Consider the following 19440-nt stretch of genomic DNA (forward strand, 5'->3'; position numbering starts at 1 on the left):
GACTGCTTTCTAAGGATGCTGTGCTGCCACCCGTTAACCCAAAGCCTGCGGTCTTTTCACTGGACTTCCCAGGGCCAACTTCGCTTAGAAAAGCCCACTGGCCTTCCCCCAAAGATCCCAGGCCCTGACAGGACATAAGCAGCGACGGTCGTGAGCTCGCAGAGCAGCTGAGGCTGTGTGCGCAGCCCGAACCTGAGCTCCTCAGCGCCTCACCTGCAGGTGCGCCAACAGCCCTAGCAGGGCTGCTGGCGCTGAGCGTGTTTCCCTCCTCGGCAGGAGGGAGAGGTCCAAGGTGCCCTACATTGTGCGCCAGTGCGTGGAGGAGATCGAGCGCCGGGGCATGGAGGAGGTGGGCATCTACCGCGTGTCCGGAGTGGCCACGGACATCCAGGCGCTGAAGGCGGCCTTTGACGTCAGTGAGTGTCGGCCTGGGCCATGGGTCGGAGGTGCGGGCGTGGTGCAGAGACTTGCAGGGCGCCTCTGGAGCCCGTGCTTGTTGTCTCATGCTCTGCACCTTTGCTTCACGTAGTGGCCTATTATTTTAAAAATCAGAGCAAAAAGGAGTTGTGGGAGGAGGTTCTGCAGAAGCCATTTCTTAGCCCGTCCTAACCGTGCATGCATGAGTCGTGCAGGGTTGGACTGGGGGCTTCCCCGTGGAGTGGCCCTGCCTCCCACTGGGTCTTGGCCTGCTTGCCCTGGGGGTGGCTAAGAGGTCTGACTGCCAGTGAAGCAGTGCAAAGGGCTCTGAGGTGACCCAGCTCCTCACAGTGCTGTGGCGTCTCTGTCTTCCTCACCCTCACACGCCAAGAAGTCGGTGGAACTGCCCCAGTTGACAGACGAGGTCACTGAGACCCCAGAGGATCCTCAGTGGAAGGTGGCAGAGCCAGGACTCGGTCCCTGCCTACTCTGCCCTCCCTGGCCCGGAGCCCTGGAAGGCTGAGCTCCCTGGGTGGGCCCTGTCGTCGTTCTTGCTCCCTCTGGGCCACCAGAGTGGACCTGGCCTGTGGCTGGGAGGACAAGTGGCCTCCTGAGCCCAAAGGGGAGACAACTTTAAACACTAAAATGGAACCAGTAATCCCAGTGTCTTCCTGTTATCAGAGGACACTGGCAGCCGGGTGGTGGCTGTGGGGCAGAGCCGCCTGATTCCGGCCCGGGCACCACGCCTGTCCCGCTGGCCTCGCAGCTTCCTCGTGGCGCCCGCCCCTTGGCCAGCAGGGGAGTTGTGAGGACAGTTGGATGAGCTGCCAAAGGGGAGGAGCCCGAAAAGTGGTCAGTGTAAGCTGTGCTCAGCTGAGGCCGGAAGAGTGGACCTGAGGAGGGATCCACGAGCAGGCCGCACTCCATCTCTGTGCTCTGTCCAGATAACAAGGACGTGTCGGTGATGATGAGCGAGATGGATGTCAACGCCATCGCCGGGACGCTGAAGCTCTACTTCCGCGAGCTGCCCGAGCCCCTCTTCACCGACGAGTTCTACCCCAACTTCGCCGAGGGAATCGGTGAGCACGGAGGCGTCTCCCACCTCCCTCTTGTCCTCTGGTGCCCTTGGGGGTGTCAGCGGTGAGATGAGGGAACCCGAGCTGTGCGCCCTCTGCCACCGTCTGCCTTTCAACCCAAACTCTGCGAGTGGCGGGGGACCGAGAACCAAGCCTGTGCTGGGAGGGCTCTGCCCGTCCTCCGGGGGCTGTCCACTGCCCCGGTCCATCCAGGTGGCCCAAGAGGGTGAAGTGGCCACAGTCCTCCTCCCTGGGGTACCTGCCTTGCTGCCCCAAGCCCGTCAAGTGTGGCTCCCTGGCCGGCCTGACCCTAAGTCAACCTGAAGGCTGATGTCCAAAGTGGGAGCGCTGGTGTATGGGGCAGCTGCAGCCTCGGCGCCCGGCTTCCCCGGGGCCATTCAGCAGGGGGCTGGCCCCCAGGGTGCACAGAGTGACGGGGGAGCTGCCGGGGCCTTGCCACCCTCCTGCCCCTTACTCCCGCTTCCTCCTGTGCCATCCTCTCATGCCTCAGGCTCTTCTGAGCAGGAGGCAGGAATGGCCGAGTCAGCCGGGAGGGCAACTGTGCCTGGAGCCACCTGCCAGTGGTCCCCATGTTTCCTTTGACCTCTTTGAGATGTAGAAAGGGTTTTCCTGGTGGCCCGCCCCCATACAGGCACCCGTCACCAGGTGCTGCCTGGGGGCCAGTGCTGTGTGGGCTGGGACATTGACTGGCCTGGACCATCCTGTGCCCTCAGACACAGGCCTGGGAGCTCCATCTGACCACTCTTGGAGAGGCCTCCAGCTCGTGGTTGTGACCACGAGAAGTAAGAGTTGCTCCCCTCCTTCTGCAGCTCTTTCAGACCCGGTTGCAAAGGAGAGCTGCATGCTTAACTTGCTGCTGTCACTCCCCGAGGCCAACCTGCTGACCTTCCTCTTCCTTCTAGACCACCTAAAAAGGTAACCCCAGCTCTTCTCGGGGGGCTCAGGGCTCCAGGACCCCCAGGCAGCAAGGGTGATCCACCCATGCTCTGCTGGCTCCTGTGGGACTCCCCAGCACCTGGGGCGTCTCTCCCCTCCCCTGTCTGCAGTGACTCCCCCGCTGGATACTAGAGGCGTTGCCGCCCCGCTCCCTCTTCGCCGCCCTTCCCCTCTGCACCATGGGCCTAAGTGAAGAGCGAGGCGGTTCAGCCCCAGCCTCTCCCCCAGGTCACGGCTCAGAGGTGGCCCAGCCACCTACCAGTCTCAAGTACTCCTCCGACCCAGAAGAACCCGGGTGGGGTGGCTGTGCTGTGGAGCCAGCCCAAGGCAGAAAGGGGTGGTGCCCTCCACCACATGCCCAAGGACTCCAGGTGGCCCCGCCCCTCCGCCTCGCCTCTGTCCTGGAGGCACTGTCCCAACAGCACCCTCTGCTTCGGCCCTCCGCAGGGTGGCTGAAAAGGAGACGGTGAACAAGATGTCCCTGCACAACCTCGCCACGGTCTTTGGCCCCACGCTCCTCCGGCCCTCGGAGAAGGAAAGCAAGCTCCCGGCCAACCCCAGCCAGCCCATCTCCATGACCGACAGCTGGTCCCTGGAGGTCATGTCCCAGGTACGAGGAGACAGGCTCCAGCCACACCTCCTGGCCTCACAGAGGTGACCTCTGCCTGCCCCACCTGGGTTCTGCCAGACATTGTCACCCAAACTGAGCAAGAGAGGTGGCCAAGGTTCCGAGCCATGTGGCTGGGAGGGGCAGGGAGGGCTCCTTCCTCTGCACCTTGCTGGGCGTCTCAGGGCCCATCCCACCAGGTGTTCATCCAGGTGCATCCAGACCTCTGGCTGTGAGGGGCTCCTGTCACCAGCACCCTCAGCATGAGGGTGGCCTCAGTCGCCAGGCCCTGGGCTCTGGCCAGGAAGACCTCCCACCTCCCCCATGAGCACCTCTCTGAGCCCCCTTCCTCCTGCTCTGCTCCGGCAGGTCCAGGTGTTGCTGTATTTTCTGCAACTGGAGGCCATCCCTGCCCCAGACAGCAAGAGACAGAGCATCCTATTCTCCACTGAAGTCTAGAGGTCCAACTCCATCTCCGAGAGGCCGGCGGAACAGCCTGGAAACCTCCTGGTGAAACGGGCCATCCGAAGAGTGGGAACCGAATCTTCTTAAGGAGTAACTGGGCCACCCCCAAGGGCCAGGCCGTCTGCCACGAGACAGCCACCCCTGGCGGAAGGCCGAGTGGCCTGGGCGGTTCTGGGCCCCCCAGCCGGTGAGCTCCCAGCTGGCCTCAGACTGGTTTTCCATGCTGCCACCAGAGGGCGCCCCAAGCCAGCACGTCTGAGAGCGCAAGCCTGGCCTGGGCCAGGCAGAGGGAGTGGTTGTTACGAACTTAACTTATCAGAGTTTAAAAGATTTCTACTGGATCACTCATCAAGATGCACCCTTTCCAGGGAGAAGGGAACACGACCAAATTCCCTCACTGTTGTGTCTTGAATAAACACTGCTGCTGCTTCATACCATAGGGGCCACGGCCCGTCCCTGTGTGGGTGGGGGCATTTCCATTTCCCTGACTTAGAAATTCGACTCCTGTTTGTAACAGGGTTTGGGAAGCTAAGTCAGCACTGTGTAGCGTTTGACCCCTTTCACCTCCTTTCTTCTCTTTTTTTTCTAAAAGGATCTCTGTGTAGAAATGGGTCGTCTTCTTTTCTGTCCTGTTGCTTTGTTTTTGCTGTTCACGTGCCCCTGGGAAGACAGCTCCCCAGGGAGCGGTGTAACTTCCTATACCGGACCCCAGGGGGAGGGAGGCCCAGGCTGCGCACTTTATGGCTTGTTCTCTGGGAGAGTGACCCAGTCCACCTTCCCCACCAACCGCCGGGCACACGCTCTCCTCTTTGGCTTAAAAAGAAAGGCCTTGATCTCTGTCTTCCTCCAGCCTGCCGCCCTCGCTGCCCACACTCTCCCTTGCCCCTTCTCGTCCCCGAGACAAGATTGCTTTATTCCCTTGCTCTCTGCTGAACAGACTCAGAAAACTTTTGTAAAAGTTTCCTCTCGGCGGCAGCTTGCTGACAGCTTGTTTTAAACTTTGATCCGAATAGCCTTTTGATACTTGAATATTTTTAAGTTTTATACATAGTTTCTAATTTTTTTCCTAACAGATTCAGATACCTAATAAGATAATAGAATGTACTCTGGGGACAGTCTGCGTCCCAGCAGCATTTGTCTTCCTCCAAGCGCCGGCTCTGCTTTCTTCGGGAGCCCTCTCTGAAGCCTCCGGAGCATTGGCAGTGTGGGCAGTTAGGAACAGGGGCTGCTCCCCAGGCCAGGCTGAGGGTGGGGGCGCCCATCCCGGAGCAGGTGGGAGGACAGACCCGCCTGCCGTCCCTGCTCTCCATGTGCCCGTGCAGAAGCCAGGACGTTCTTGGTAACCGTCCTGACTGTCCGACTTAGAGGAAAGAGAACTGGGGAGGCCACTAAGTATTTTGAAGAAACAAATCTAAACAATTGCATCGCTTTTTTTAAAAAGAGGAGTTGGGGCGAGGAGAAAAGAAAAAGTAAACTGAGAGGGCCAAAGTTTCCATGTTGGGCTTGCAGGAAGAGAGGATGTTGCTAATGGAGGAGGGAGTGATGGCGTGACTCAGGAAAAGGTGTTTGCTTGTCATGGGATTATACCAGTAGCCGGTAGCCTGGTGCCATGATCCTTCCCACATCTCTGGGGCAGTAGGGGGTGGGAGGGCTTGCCCGGTGTGTCAATGACAGCTCCTCCCCTTTGCTTGTGGACCTGCTGAGGCAGGCGACAGAAAGTGAAGTCAGTTGAAGATTTTACGTCTGCATACTGTATTTATTTAGCTGTACTTTTTGTTGCAAGGAGAGCAGACCCACCCTTTTAAAAGCAAAGCCGCTCTCCTGGGGGCTGAGGGCAGGGAGCAGCGTCCTCTGCCCACTGTACATTTCTGGATTCAGTGGGTTTCTCGGGCCTCTAGCTCCGGGCCTCCTCCGGCCTAGCTTCCCATCCCTGTCCATCTTAGCAACCCTCCCGCCCTGCAGAGGGAACCACTTTGCTTAGAAAAGCTAAGCCCAGCCTCATTTCTGTTTCCCCTGGTGTCTCAAGATTTGCGTCTGTTGCATTGAAACTGGAAAGCAATATATCAATGTCTGTGCCAATTTTTGTTCCCTCCCACACCCCTCCCATTTTTACTTTTTATTTATATAGAATGTGTGCTGTTTCATGATGGAATGACCACTCTTCCTTGTGTAGCTGTAAAAGCGCCCTTTGCTGGGCCACAGTGGTGGCCGTCACTTGGATCCCCGGCTGCCTCTGTCGTCCCATCTCACACACAGGCCTGTGGGTTGGCAAAGCCAGCATGAGGCGAGTGAAGGCCTGGAGCCCAGAGATGACCTTCCGTGCAGCTCAGCTGCTGGACTCTGCCACAAGAAATGATGCTTTCCTGCCCTGGGCCCTGGGTCTGCAGCAGTGAGCTTGGCTCCCTCAGACAGCAGCCCGGCCTTCCGTTGGTGGGTGGCTGGTCTCTCAGGGCTGCAGTCCTGCTTTTGGGCTCAACCATCTATATGCCACCTGGGGGAAAGGACTGCTGACACTTCATTAAAGTTACCTGAGACAACTTGGCCTCAGTGGTGATTGTTACATGAAAAGGAAACCATGATCGGTGCCTCTGGAATGGGGGTTGGGGGTGGGCAGCAAAGCTGGAAGACGTGCCAGTGGAGTGCAGGACCTGGGCAGCCCTCCGGGAGGGTGGTGTGCCCACACTGTGGAGCAGCCAGGCCCAGCCGGGTCTGCGTGCCCACAGGCAGGCACCACCAGGCAGTGATAGGACACACGGAGCAGCAGCAGCTGCTCTGACGAGTGTGAGCATGGGGCTGTCTATTTTAGGACAGAAGGCAGAGGGGACACCGGCCTGGCACTCCTGTGCGGTGCCATGCCAAGCCTGGGGTCAGGGAGGGCCCCAGCCACACACAGCCTGGCCCTGCACCAGCCCCTCGGTCTCAATGGTTTCTTCTGGGACCGAAGTTTTGATGGTGTTGCCAGGTCCAGCCTTTTTGTTGCCTGCAGGCATGGGTCACTCTTATCCGCTACCAGCCTTGCCCTCAGAAAAAGCCCATCCAGAGCTAGCCCTGATGGCCTGGTGGTTAAAGTTCTGCACACTCTGCTTTGGCGGCCTGGGTTCCGTTCCCGGGCGCAGAACCACGCTGCTCATCTGCCAGTAGCCATGCTGTGGTGGCAGCTCACATAGAAGAACTAAGACCTACAACTAGAATATACAGCAATGTACTGGGGCTTTGGAGAGGGAAAAAAAGAGAGAGGAACATTGGCAACAGGTGTTAGCTCAGAGCAACTCTTTCCCAGCAAAAAAAAAGAAAGAAAAAGCCCATCCAGCTTGCAGGGAAGCTGTGTTTGGGTGGAGATGTGCCTGTGATGTGGGCTCTGTGCTCAGCGCAGCTTGGTAGAAGGTGGGGCCACACCCGCTCAGCCCCTCATTGCTATCGGCAGTGCCTGTGTCAGCAGTTGCCCCGAGGCTTCTCTAACAGACTGCAAGTGACCAGTGAAGTAGGCAGAGGGCAGTGAGCTCAGGGTCTTCCTTGGACCCCCCCCAGGAGAAGGGTCTCCTCATCAGCTGCATGGTCAGCTGTCTGGGGCATGGGCAGTGTGGGAGGTGGTCGCCTGCCTCGGCTGTGATCCTCGCTCCAGCTGGCCTCCAACACTGCTGCCTATAGAGTGTCACCATGGCCATTTCTCTGAGTAGACAACATGGTGTGTCCTGGGGAGAAACAGGGCCAGATGGCAGCAGCCCTGAGCTCAGTGCAGCCCTTCACTGGCCGGAGGAGACCAGGGGGAGGTCACACCAAGGGTGTGACAAGAGGCCCTGGGGAACCCTCATACACTGCTGGTGGGAATGCAAACTGGTGCAGCCACTATGGAAAACAGTATGGAGATTTCTCAAAAAATTAGAAATATGAATACCATATGATCCAGCCATCCCACTACTGGGTATCTATCCAAAGAACATGAAATCAACAATTCAGAGAGACTTCTGCACCCCTATGTTCACTGCAGCATTATTCACAATAGCCAAGACATAGAAGCAACCCAAGTGTCCATCGACTGATGAATAGATAAAGAAGATGTGGTGTATATACACAATGGAATGCTACTCAGCCATAAAAAAGACAAAATCATCCCATTTGCAACAACGTGGATGGACCTTGAGAGTGTGACGTTAATGAATAAGGAGAACAGATTAGTGGTTACCAGAGGGGAGGGGTGTGGGGGAGAGCTAAAGGGGTAAAGGGCATATATGTATGGTGACAGATAAAATTAGACTATAGGTGGTGGGCATGATGCATTCTATACAGAAACTGGTATATAATAATGTTCACCTGGAATTACACAAGGTTTTAAACCAATATGACCTCAATAAAATAGTTTCTTAAAAAAAGATGCTCTGGGGATGCATCTCCACCCTCAGAGGCCCCGAAAGCCTAAGCACCCCTTCGCAGCGTCCCCGTCCCACAGGGCACAAGGGTTGACGCTGGCTCTTGCCCACATTGGGAAAGCTTCGTGCACCCCATGCTGTCTGTTCACTCTGACCTCTGCTGACGAGGAACAGGCTGCCACTGGCCCTTCTCTGAGTATTTGGCCTCTGGAAGGCTACAGTTAGCTCTCTAGCCCTACCTTCCTGGTCCTATTCGAAATCTTTACTAAAAAAAAAAAATGAGGGGCTGGCCCCGTGGCCGAGTGGTTAAGTTCGCGCGCTCCGCTGCGGGCGGCCCAGTGTTTCATCAGTTCGAATCCTGGGCGCGGACATGGCACTGCTCGTCAGACCACGCTGGGGCAGCGTCCCACATGCCACAACTAGAGGAACCCACAACGAAGAATACACAACTATGTACCGGGGGGCTTTGGGGAGAAAAAGGAAAAAAATAAAAATCTTTAAAAAAAAAAAAAAATGCTATTGCATCTCCGTTAGGACTGTTCGCCGCTGCCCTAAATCTGAAATTTTACACCTCAAAGAACCCTCAGAGGCTTCTTAGTCCAATCCCTTTTCTTGATGGATAAGGAAACCCAGGCACACAAAGCCCCCACCCTGGCATCCCAGAGCCGGTCGATGAGCAGAGACCGGGTCTCGGTGTCCTGATGGCCCCCAAGCTGGCACTAGATGCGGCCAGACGCCGACCGCCAGCCCTGGCCTTGACGGACTGTGCTGGTGCGGGTACCGGGCCGCGGCCTCCTGGCATCCCACACACACATGCCCTGTGCAAATAAAGGGAGGGCAGGATTTTGTATAGAAATCTCAGAAGAACTCCTATATCCACCCCGCAAAAGAATGCCCCCATTGCCTTAAAGGGAAGCGCGTCCATGGACTAACGATGGGCTATCATAAAGAGCTCCGGAAAGATAAATAGAAAAAGTGATGGGGCCGGCCCCGTGGCCGAGTGGTTAAGTTCGCGTGCTCTGCTTCAGCGGCCCAGGGTTTCGCCACTTCGGATCCTGGGCACGGACATGGCACCACTCGTCGGGCCACGCTGGGGAGGTGCCACACATGCCACAACTAAAAGGACCTGCAACTAAAAAAACATACATAACTATGTACTGGGGGGCTTTGGGGAGAAAAAGAAAAAAAAAAAGAAAAAGAAAAAGTGAGGGGGCGACAGACACACCAGCTCTTGAAGAGGCCCAAATGGCCTCTGGGAGCAGCCACCACAGGTCAGCAGGCAACACCGGGGCTTAGGGTCACCCCGGATGGGAGGGGGACTGTCAGACCCGGGGTAAGGGGTGTTGGAACTCAGACAGTGTAACTGAGTCGGGGAGAGCGATGGGTCACCCCAATTCTCGCAGTACAGAAAGGCCAGCCGGGGCCGTGACCAACAGGCACCCGAGTAAACAGTTTCGTGGAAGACAGGGCCCTGTTGCTTCTCAGATTGGAAGGGAAACCAGCTGCCTTGGGGGCTGAGGCTGCTCGTCTGTAAGCTCCCGAACAAGATCCACCGAGTACCCTGGACCAGGCAGCCCCACTGGACAGCACGCAGCCATATGTCCCCAGAAAGGCCTTCTCGAGGCTTCTCTGGCCAGTTCAGCCAGAACGGTGAGGGCTCAGTCCACACACCAACTACTTCTCGGTTCCCCTCCTGTGAGCGGAACTGGGCAGGCCTGACCAGAAAGTCTCCTTGTCGGTTTTCAGTCACTTGGTTGAAACTTGAGCTGGCAGTTGGGCATGTGGGGGTTTAGATGTGATTCTGGTCAAAGAGGGGGCCCGAATGGTGGGGCCTGAACAAGCCCAGGTCCCCAGCAGCTGCCGGCTGAGCAGCCGTCAGGCAAGGAACAACAGGATGGTGGCCACCCCGGCCTCGGGGACATGGCAGGGGCTCGAGGGCTTCAGTGACCATGGGCAGGTGACCTCCCAAACCAGTGGCTCGGCCCCAGAGGCCAGCATGGGAAATCCAGACCCATCGAGACAGAGGCAGACGCTGCAGGGGCCCATTTCAATCTAGCTATGATTTAATTCCCTGACGAGCACTGCCTTGCTGGGGTGGCTGGCGCTGACTTGACTCCCGTCTCTGGCTGCCCAGCCCCCAGTGCACCTCACCTCCCCCCGCCTCCGGGCTCCAGGGGGAAATGGGGCCAGAAGGAGAGAAAAACAATGGAGAGAGGGGAATAGTGGCTATTTCTTCTACTTTCTGAAAACAATATTTAGAATGTTGGGTGGAGGTGATCAGAAGTTCTTTGGAATAAGCTAAGGCATCTGTGACCTCTGTGTTCTCCGTTAGATAAACACTCCTGAGCTGCATTTCCCAGGCAGGGCCTTTTCGTCTGGTGGCGGCCAGGAAAAGATGCCTGAGGCTCCTGGTCGGTGGGCGGCAGCTGCGGGAGCCCTGTCCACCCCTCAGGCTGGCCTCTGGCCTCTGAGTCTCAGCCCACTCAGGCCACTTCATACTAAACCTGCCTCCTAGAGATGCCAGGCTGGAGCGTCGGGAGCTAGCAAATCCCTCTTCCACCCGACTGGCATCACCCATGCCTCCCCTCGCTTCTTCCTGGCCACCTCCTCAGCTACTCAGTCTCCAGACAGCCTCCGCAAGAGTTCTGAGGGCCTAACTCGGGATCTTGGCCTGCACATCCCCAGCTGAGGGCATGAGGAGCAGCAGAGCCTGAGAAGCTGGGCAACGCTGATCCCAAAATGGGGCCAGGGCAGGAGGTCCCGGGGCACTGAGGATTTCTCAGTGGACCCACAATGGAGCAACTTCTAACTGGGAAAGGAGGCCGACTGCCAGGCTGACCCGCGTGTGCTGCCAGGAGGCGTGGGCTGCGACCTTTGGCTCCGGTGGTGCATGACAACTGCTCTCAAGATGCTTGGGGCTGAAGCCACATGCCTGTCCCAATGGGACTATGTGGTCCCTAAGCCCACTCATGGCCATCGTTCCTCTGATTCTCCTTGTGAGAGCATCTCCATGTTCAGACACTGTGAGGCCTTTGAAAGGGGAAGTGGCTCTTCCACGTCGCTGTCATGGGTGAATCTCCCCCCGCCAAGATCTGTCCACCTGGAACCTCAAAATGTGACCACGTTTGGAATAAGGGTCTTTGCAGATATCATTAAGGTAAGGATCTCAAGATGAGATGACCCTGCATTAGGATGGGCTGTAAAGCCAATGATGAGTGTCCTAATAAGAGACAGGAAAGGAGAAGACACAGGGATACACAGGGAGGATGCCGTGTGAAGACGCAGGCTGAGATTGGGGTGATGTGTCCACCAGCCAAGGATGGCCAAGGATTGCTGGAAGGCCCCAGAAGCCAGGAGACGCCTGAAGCAGATTCTCCTTCAGAGGCTCCAGAAGGAGCCAACCCTGCCGACACCTGGATTTTGGACCTCAGCCTCCAGAACTGGGAGAGAACCCATTCTTGTTGTTTTGAGCCACTCAGTTTATGGTCATTTGTTACGGCAGCCTTGGGAAATAATACAGTCACCCAGCTAGTGAGTCAAAACACTGTGCCCAGATCCTGGCTCTCCAACTCCCTCTCCGTTCTCCCACTTCCAAATGCATTCCTGCTCGGAACAGATGTAAATCCGTCCCTCCTGTGCCCCCAGCTCTGGCCCTTCCTTCTCCTTCTCCCCCAAGATCCTGGGAAGGGCCACCAGCTCTCACCTCCGCCACCCATTTCCTTTGTGCTCAGGTCAGCCTGCGTCTGGCTGGAAGCCCAGGGCCCCACGTGGCCAAGCTGACGGCCACTCCCGGCCCAGCCTGCCCCTGACACAGATACCTGTCCCTCCCTCTGGTCCCCTCTCCTCCCCTGGCTGCTGTGGCAGGCGTGGCCTGCTGACCAGTTTTAAATTAGTTCCTCAGGGCAGTTTTATGTTTTTTCAACGGGCTTGTCTTTCCTCCAGATCTTTCTAGAACTTCTCTGAACTGCCTTCAGGTTTTCCTGCAAAAGCAGCATTTACTTACAGGCATGCTTTGGGTTCCAAACAGCTTAATGATGCACTGTTATCTCTGTCTCGTTTTACCCATTTGCTTAAAATTTCCTCACAACAAGAAAAAGGAACCCTCATACACTGCTGGTGGGAATGCAAACTGGTACAGCCACTATGGAAAACAGTATGGAGATTCCTCAAAAAATTAAAAATAGAAATACCATACGATCCAGCCATCCCACTACTGGGTATCTATCCCAAGAACTTGAAATCAGCAGTTCCAAAAGTCCCATGCACCCCAATGTTCATTGCAGCATTATTTATAATAGCCAAGATGTGGAACCAACCTAAGCGCCCAGCAACTGATGATTGGATAAAGAAGATGTGGTGTATATATACAATGGAATACTATTCAGCCATAAAAAAGACAAAATCATCCCATTCACAACAACATGGATGGACCTTGAGGGTATTATGTTAAGTGAAATAAGCCAGATGGAGAAAGACAAACTCTGTATGACTCCACTCACATGTGGAAGTTAAACATGTAGACAAAGAGAACAGATTAGTGGCTGCCAGGGGAGAGGAGGGTGGGGGGTGGGCACAAAGGGTGAAGGGGTGCGCCTACAACACGACTGACAAACAATAATGTACAACTGAAATTTCACAAGGTTGTAAACTATCATAAGCTCAATAAAAAGTTAAAAAAAAATTTCCCTATAACAAAAGATTCCTCAAAGGGAAGATTTTTCTAAAAGGGCTGTGAGTCCTGAGCATGATTCTCCAAGAGGAGACGCGGGCATGTTCAGAGCCTCGGGATGCGTGCAGAAGTCCAGGAGGCTTGTTTGCAAGGGGGAGGCAACACCAGCTGGGGCGTGGACCCAGGAGGCAGAGGCCAAGCCTTGGACCACTAGCTCAGCTCTCTGGGCCTCACTTTCCTCAGCTGTAAAATAAGGACTCCATTAGATACTCTGACGCTGGGAAGTGCCCCACACAGGCCGATAGAGATTAGTTAAGCCTTAGGCAGGTTGTGTTGGCGTCCCTTTGTTTGGGTCATCCCTGATCTCCCTGTGTCCCTACCATGATGTATAGTTGTTTCCCGAGGTCCCCCAGTTGGATGGACTCAAATCAGGAGCCTGGACAAGGCTTCTTGCTTCCTGTGGATGGGGACTTGGACACTGAGAGATAAGGGGAACCATGTCCTGAGTCCTTACATGCCAGGCCCTGCCCTCCAGACGCTTACAGTCTCCAGGTCTGCAGACACTAAGGGCAGCGTTGCTGTTTATTAGCCATGTGATTGCCCTGTGCCAAGGGCTTTGAGGAGAAGTGTGGTATGCCAGGAACAGAGAATAGCGTAGGACTTCTTATTTAGTCCCCTAACACCTCTGACCGATGTGAGAGTACTGCCATTGTTCACAGAAGAACTGGAGGCACAGAGAAGCTGAGGAATATACTTGAGGTCACTGAGCTGATGGCTGTCTGAACCAGGCTTTGAGCTCAAATCTGGGGACTCGCAGATCTGGCACGTGGGACGCACTGACTCACCATTCCCTTCTCACTGGCCTCAGTTTCCCTGACTGTGATATAAGAGGGTCTGATGATGTCTGATCTCTCTAGGCCAGGAGGGAGGATGGACGCCTTGTCCAGAGTTGGTCTCCATCCTGTATCTCTTCTGGGCCACCTGCAGGCCAGAGTCCCAAGGGGCTTCCAGGGCTTCAGGCCGTGGTTGCCGCGTACATGGTTCCCTCCTGGCATGGGCAGCAGTGGCTGTGGAAGGCAAACAGCCCATCTCTGCTTGTAGACACATCATTGCTCAGCTGACAGTTGCACATTTCCCGGGACCTAGAGCTCCCCTGACCCCAAGGGAGGCATGTCAAGAATCCCAAACTCGATGTCCTGGCACTCAGAGCTGATGGCTTGCTAACTGTTGAGAACAGTTGTTTTCAGATTAAAACTTGGCCTGCGGCCGCTGCCTGTTTAGCTCTTCCAGCTGTGGCGCAGACTGAGCAGCTGGGCCCGAGTGGGGCGGTCAGTGACCAGTGGGCATCAGGGTGAGCTGAGCGGAGCAGCGAGAAACCAGAGGCGCTGAGCTCAAGGGAGTACTGGGCTGCGGAGCTCAGCCCATCTCAGTGGTGACAAGACCCCAGCATGGGGCCAGCAAGGCCTGACCAGAGGGGCACTCTTAGCCCAAGAATGGAGGTCATCGTGGCATCCAAACCCTGCCACTTGGGGTGAAGGCTGGGCCCTGGGAGCGGCTCATACACTAATAGGTAGGCTCCTGCACAGGCAGTCGGCCACCTGCTTCCCCAGGTCCCCTCTTGCTCCAGGCCAGTAGGTGCCCCACTTGCCTGCTCTTTCTGCCACTCCAGTTCTGGGGAGCCGAGGAGGATGAGCAAGGACAGGGGACAAGGTGTGGGTGAGGCTGATGGGACCACTCAGATGTCACGACCAACGCCCAGCCACAGACTGGTGTGAAGTCCAGGAGGTTCTCTCTGCCCCATCCTCAGATCTGTCTCCTCCCCTCTGCCCCATCGCCATCCCAGACCTCCCAGCCACCCCAGGATCCTGAATAAGTCCCTTGACTGCTTGGGTCACCCTCCCTATCCTGTGCATGCCATGAGGCCAGTTTTCCTAAAGAAGATCTTGCTGCCTGTCTCTCCCCTGTCCCAAAGCTGCAGTGACCGGCTCCCATCCACACCATAGCACCCAAGTTCCGAGGCCTGGTGTGGGAGGCTCTCTCTCTTCCGTGCCCGCTCCCCCCCAACCCCGCTGCCGTGTGCACAGCCACGCTCCCTGCTCTGCCTGCGCCCCGGTCTCTGCTCCCTGAGGATGCTGTTTGCCTTCCCTTCCTTGCTCTTTCTCCTGCCATTCACTGTCCCCGATGTGCCCTTTTCTTATATAAACTCTGCTCAAAGGCCACCTCCTCCCAGAATCCTGCTGATTCCTCCAGGACACCTTAGCAGCATCTCACTTGATTTAGCACCAGGTCACACTGCCCCAGCCAGAGAGGCTCCTGGAGGCTGGGGACCTTGTCAAAGCCATCTCTGCCCCCTTCCCAGCCCCAGGGACAGGGTCCAGTTCCACAGGCCTGGTCGCTGCTCAGGGAATGTCAGCAGCCTCCTGCTTGATGGAAAGTGGCTCTTTTGCTTTGGAATCTGGGGGGCGGGGTGCAGCCTGTCTTTATTTAAAATGTTGATATTTTGTTCCTTGTGGCATTTATTTTGCATTCCTTTATATATATATATATTTTCATTTATTTTATTGAGGACATATTGGTTTACAACATTGTGTAATTTCAGGTGTACATTATTATACATCAGTTTCTGTATAGACTGCATTGTGCTCACCACCAATAGTCTAATTTTTATCTGTCACCATACATATGTGCACCTGGACCCTTTCTGCCCCCTTGGGCCCCCTGCTTCCCCTCTGGAATTTCAATGGCAGAAAATCTAGTTTAGTAGTTTTGACTCATTAGAAGTACTTTGCTGTGTACAAGAATGTTCATGGGGGCCCAGCCTGGCGTGTAGTGGTTAAATTCACGTGCTCCACTTCAGCAGCCCAGGGTTCTCAGGTTCTGATCCCGGGCGCCGACCTAGCACCTCTCGTCAAACCACGCTATGGTGGCGTCCCACATAAAACAGAGGAAGATTGGCACAGATGTTAGCTCAGCCACAATCTTCCTCAAGCAAAAAGAGGAAGATTGGCAGTGGATGTTACCTCAGGGACAATCGTCCTCAGAAAGAAAAAACAATGTTTACAGGAACTTTATTCCTAATGTTAAAAGTAGTTAAAAAAAGAAGTAAAATCATGACTCAAACAAATAAGAGTATAAAATAAACATGTATTAAAAGGTTTACTTAACTCATTAATTAAATGAAGGAACAGGTAAGATTTTACCACCAGTTCAAGGGAGAATTCAAAGGTCAGACACATTTATAGATCAGAAATACTGAAATAAACTTGCAAATGGAGGCAAAACTGGCTTTCCCGCTGTGGGGGAGGGTTGTCCTTAGGTACGAATCATTTGCAAGTCCCTAGACAGCAATTATTTGCATCCCATCAGTTTTCTACAATTTACAGAGTTGTGAAGAGTTCAAAGGCAGTAAAAGGCCCAGAACCCCGAGAAAATCAGAATCAGATAGCCTAGAAGAGTGTGTTCCAAGGATGCCTAGCTTTCCGTTGGAGACCCCAGGAATCTTTTTCGCTTAATCCAATTTTCCTTCTACGAATAGCTCACAACTGGAGACAATGCAAGTGTCCAACAGTAGAAGAGAGGATGAACCGTGGTACGGTAAATTCACACAACGGAATACTACGCAGCAACCAAAATGATATTCATTTTGCACGCCACGGATACATGCAACAAGACGGATAAACCTCACAGACCTAATGTTGAGAGAAAGAAGGCAGACACAAAAGGTTACGTTCTTGTAGTAGGCTGAATAAAGGGCCTCAAAGACGTCAGGCCCCTGCCCCTGGAACCTGTACATGTCACCTTATTTGGAAAAAAGTCTTTGCAGATGTGAGATAAATTAAGGATCTTGTGATGGGGGATTATCCTGGCTTATCTGAGTGGGCCCTAAATGCTATCAAAAGTGTCCTTATATCAGAATCAAAGGGAGATTTCACACATACACAGTCTGAGGCAGAGATTGGAATGATGCAGCCACAAGCAAAGGAACGTCAAGGAATGCAGGCCGTTGGCCGAGGGCAGAGGAAGCAAGGAATGGATTCTCCCCCAGAGCCTTTGGAGGAAACTCAGAGCTGCCGACACCTCGAGACCCCGACACCCGGATGTCGGAGTTCCAGGCCCCAGAACTGTGAGACATGCGTTTCCGTGGTTTTAAGCCACGAAGGTTTTGGTAATTTGTTACAGCAGCCCTAGGAAACCAATGCAATACGATTCTATTTATTTAAAGTTCAAAATCAGGCCACGTTAATCCAGAGTTAGATGTCAGAACGGTGGTTACCTTTGGGGAGGGTGTAGCGTTGGGGGATGGTACTGGGAAAACTGCTAAAGTTCTTTTTCTTGATCTTCACTTTTTGGTATTTCATTGAGTGATACATTCATTTTGTGCACTTTAATATAAAAAAGTATCTTTTAACAGTGTGCATGGCTTGTCAGTAGCTGTGGGGTGAGGGCAGGTGCCTGGGGCCAGACAGTTTTGTTCTGTTTCAGCCATTTGCTAGCTGAGTGGCTTTGGCAAGTGAAATAGCCTCTTTGAGCCTCAGTTTTGTCTTCCATACAGTTTACGGGGCTGGTGTGAGGATCTAAATGATAGTGAGTCCTGTTTGAAGTGTAAATGCCTACAGATGGAACATGAATGCCCCTCCCATTGTCCAGGCATTTGCTGCGTGCTGGGCTTCAGGCTAAGTCCCCTTCCTGCATGATCCCACTTAATCCCCACAACCCATAACAGCACCCATTTTGTAGATGAAAACACTGACAGACAGCTAGTAAGTGATGGAGCTCGGATTTGAGTCCAGGCTGTCTGGTTACGAGGACCATGACCTTAGTCCTACCCTAGTGCTGAACGATTATCTCTACAGCATTAAAACATCATGGCTATTCTGGTTTTAAAAAGAAAGATCCAGATCATTATGGATAGTAGAGTACCATTTGTGTAAAAAAGAAGCAAAAGTACATATCTGTTTATTTTGGATATTTGTTTTTATTCATAAAATCTTTGGAAAGATATCAAGAAACTGAACACATTTAGTTGCATCCACTTCGGAGCCACCGCTTCGGAGATGCTGTTGAGATGGTGCTTTCTGAATTCTGAGATACGTAAACGTTTTAGAAATGTATTCAGAAACAAAAAACCAAATAAGATTAAAATAAGAACCACGAGGGAATTAAATGAACAACTTCACACCAATGATTATGAAAATATCAACAAAACATACACTTTCCTGCAAACATATAACAGTAAACAATAGTGATGTGGATTAAGGTGCCCCAGCTAGAGAAGCCCAAGGTGACCTGGCCTACATGCCAAACTATACGACCCAGTGGACTTTTTTTTATGGTATGAATTAGGACCGCCCCAGGGAGAGAAGCCCAGGGCATCCTCACCTACATGCTGATCTATATGGCCAGATTCGTATCTAAAGTTATATGACCGCACAATAACCAGACCCCATCTGCACTGAAATCATTTAATGACTTTTTACATCATCTTTTCTTTTCTCCAGTAAAAATAAGTCACGTACCCATGCCTTATAAAATTAGCCCTAACCCTCAACTCGGGGCAGCAGCTGCTCTGCCTGCCCATGGGCCCTGTCCCCATGCCAGCGGGGGCAGCAGAAGCGGCAGCAGCAGGAGCTCTGACTGCCCGTGGGTCTTGTCCCCACACACCAGCTCTGCCTGCCCATGGGTCCTGTCCCCATGCCAGCGGGGGCAGCAGCAGGAGCTCTGACTGCCCGTGGGTCCTGTCCCCACGCACCAGCTCTGCCTGCCCACGGGTCCTGTCCCCATGCCAGCGGGGGCAGCAGAAGCGGCAGCAGCTGCTCTGCCTGCCCATGGGCCCTGTCCCCATGCCAGCGGGGGCAGCAGAAGCGGCGGCAGCAGAAGCTCTGACTGCCCATGGGTCCTGTCCCCATGCTATTCCACACTATTCTCTAAATAAAAGAGCACTACTGCCAGATCTTGAGAGTCTAAGAAATCTTTCTTTTGACTCCTCGGCTCACCGACCCCGCATCAAATAGGACGAAATAGAAATTCCATCTAGACTTAGAACCATTAAAGAAATGAAACGCTTAGTTTTTAAATCTGCATCCCAACTCAAAAAATCTCACAACAAACAAAACCAAAGAAAAACACCAGGCCTGGATGATTTTATAGGTAAGTTCAGCAAACATGGAAAAGAACAAAAATCCTTATACATGATCTCCCAGATAAAGAAGAAACAGAAGTCTTAACTCACTGTGAATTTATTACAGCTTAATTTCAAACCAGACATGGACAGCATGAGAAAGCAAAAGTACAGGCCAATGTGACTTACGGACATATATGCAAAAATGCTATATAAAATACTAGCAAATAGGCCAGCAATGTATTAAAAATATACCAAGTTGTCTTTTTCCTAGGAAATGAAGATGATGTAATAAAAATCTATGAACGTAGTTCAAACTATCAAAGGAAAAGGCCCGTTTGATAATTGTGACCTGATAGAACTTCCTTAACTCGATAAAGGATACTTGGCCTCATTTTTGGTTGCTCTCTTGTTTACTGTCTGTGCTCCCTGCTGCACTGGGAGAGCCAGGAGAGCAGGGCGTGGGTTTTTCTCACCACTGTCTAGCTCATGCCCAGCACCGTCCTTTCCTTGGCACACTGTAAATAATGCTGCATGAATGGTGGACCTTTGGGCTCAGGAAAGCCTTTGGGACTAGGGTGCTCTAGGCGCATCATCTCCCACAGCCAGCAGCATCCACAGCCAGGAGCGCCAGCACAAAGCCTGACGCGTGCGCACTGGCTGCTGGGCCCTTTGTGACCGGCCGGTAGGTAGAGCGCCTGCGCGAGCCAGAGCCCGGAGGGACGCGAGGGAGTGGGCGGGGCGGTAGGCGTCTGCGCGGTGGC

At 53.8% G+C, this 19440-nt stretch overlaps 1 protein-coding gene across 3 annotated transcripts in view; it reads left to right on the forward strand.

Moving 5' to 3' along the window:
* The window catches only part of BCR (BCR activator of RhoGEF and GTPase), a 123380-nt gene extending 117321 nt beyond the window's left edge, over window positions 1-6059 (forward strand). For all 3 annotated transcript variants that reach the window (XM_070276025.1, XM_023646696.2, XM_014742033.3), the window contains 5 exons: window positions 277-416; window positions 1362-1496; window positions 2324-2429; window positions 2898-3060; window positions 3427-6059. In XM_070276025.1, the coding sequence (XP_070132126.1) occupies window positions 277-416; window positions 1362-1496; window positions 2324-2429; window positions 2898-3060; window positions 3427-3516 (634 nt within the window). In that variant the 3' untranslated portion in view covers window positions 3517-6059. The remainder of the gene's footprint in view (window positions 1-276; window positions 417-1361; window positions 1497-2323; window positions 2430-2897; window positions 3061-3426) is intronic.
* The last annotated feature ends 13381 nt before the right edge of the window (window positions 6060-19440 follow it).

This window comes from Equus caballus, chromosome 8, assembly GCF_041296265.1.
Source record: "Equus caballus isolate H_3958 breed thoroughbred chromosome 8, TB-T2T, whole genome shotgun sequence".
In the NCBI taxonomy this organism is placed as follows: Eukaryota; Metazoa; Chordata; class Mammalia; order Perissodactyla; family Equidae; genus Equus; species Equus caballus.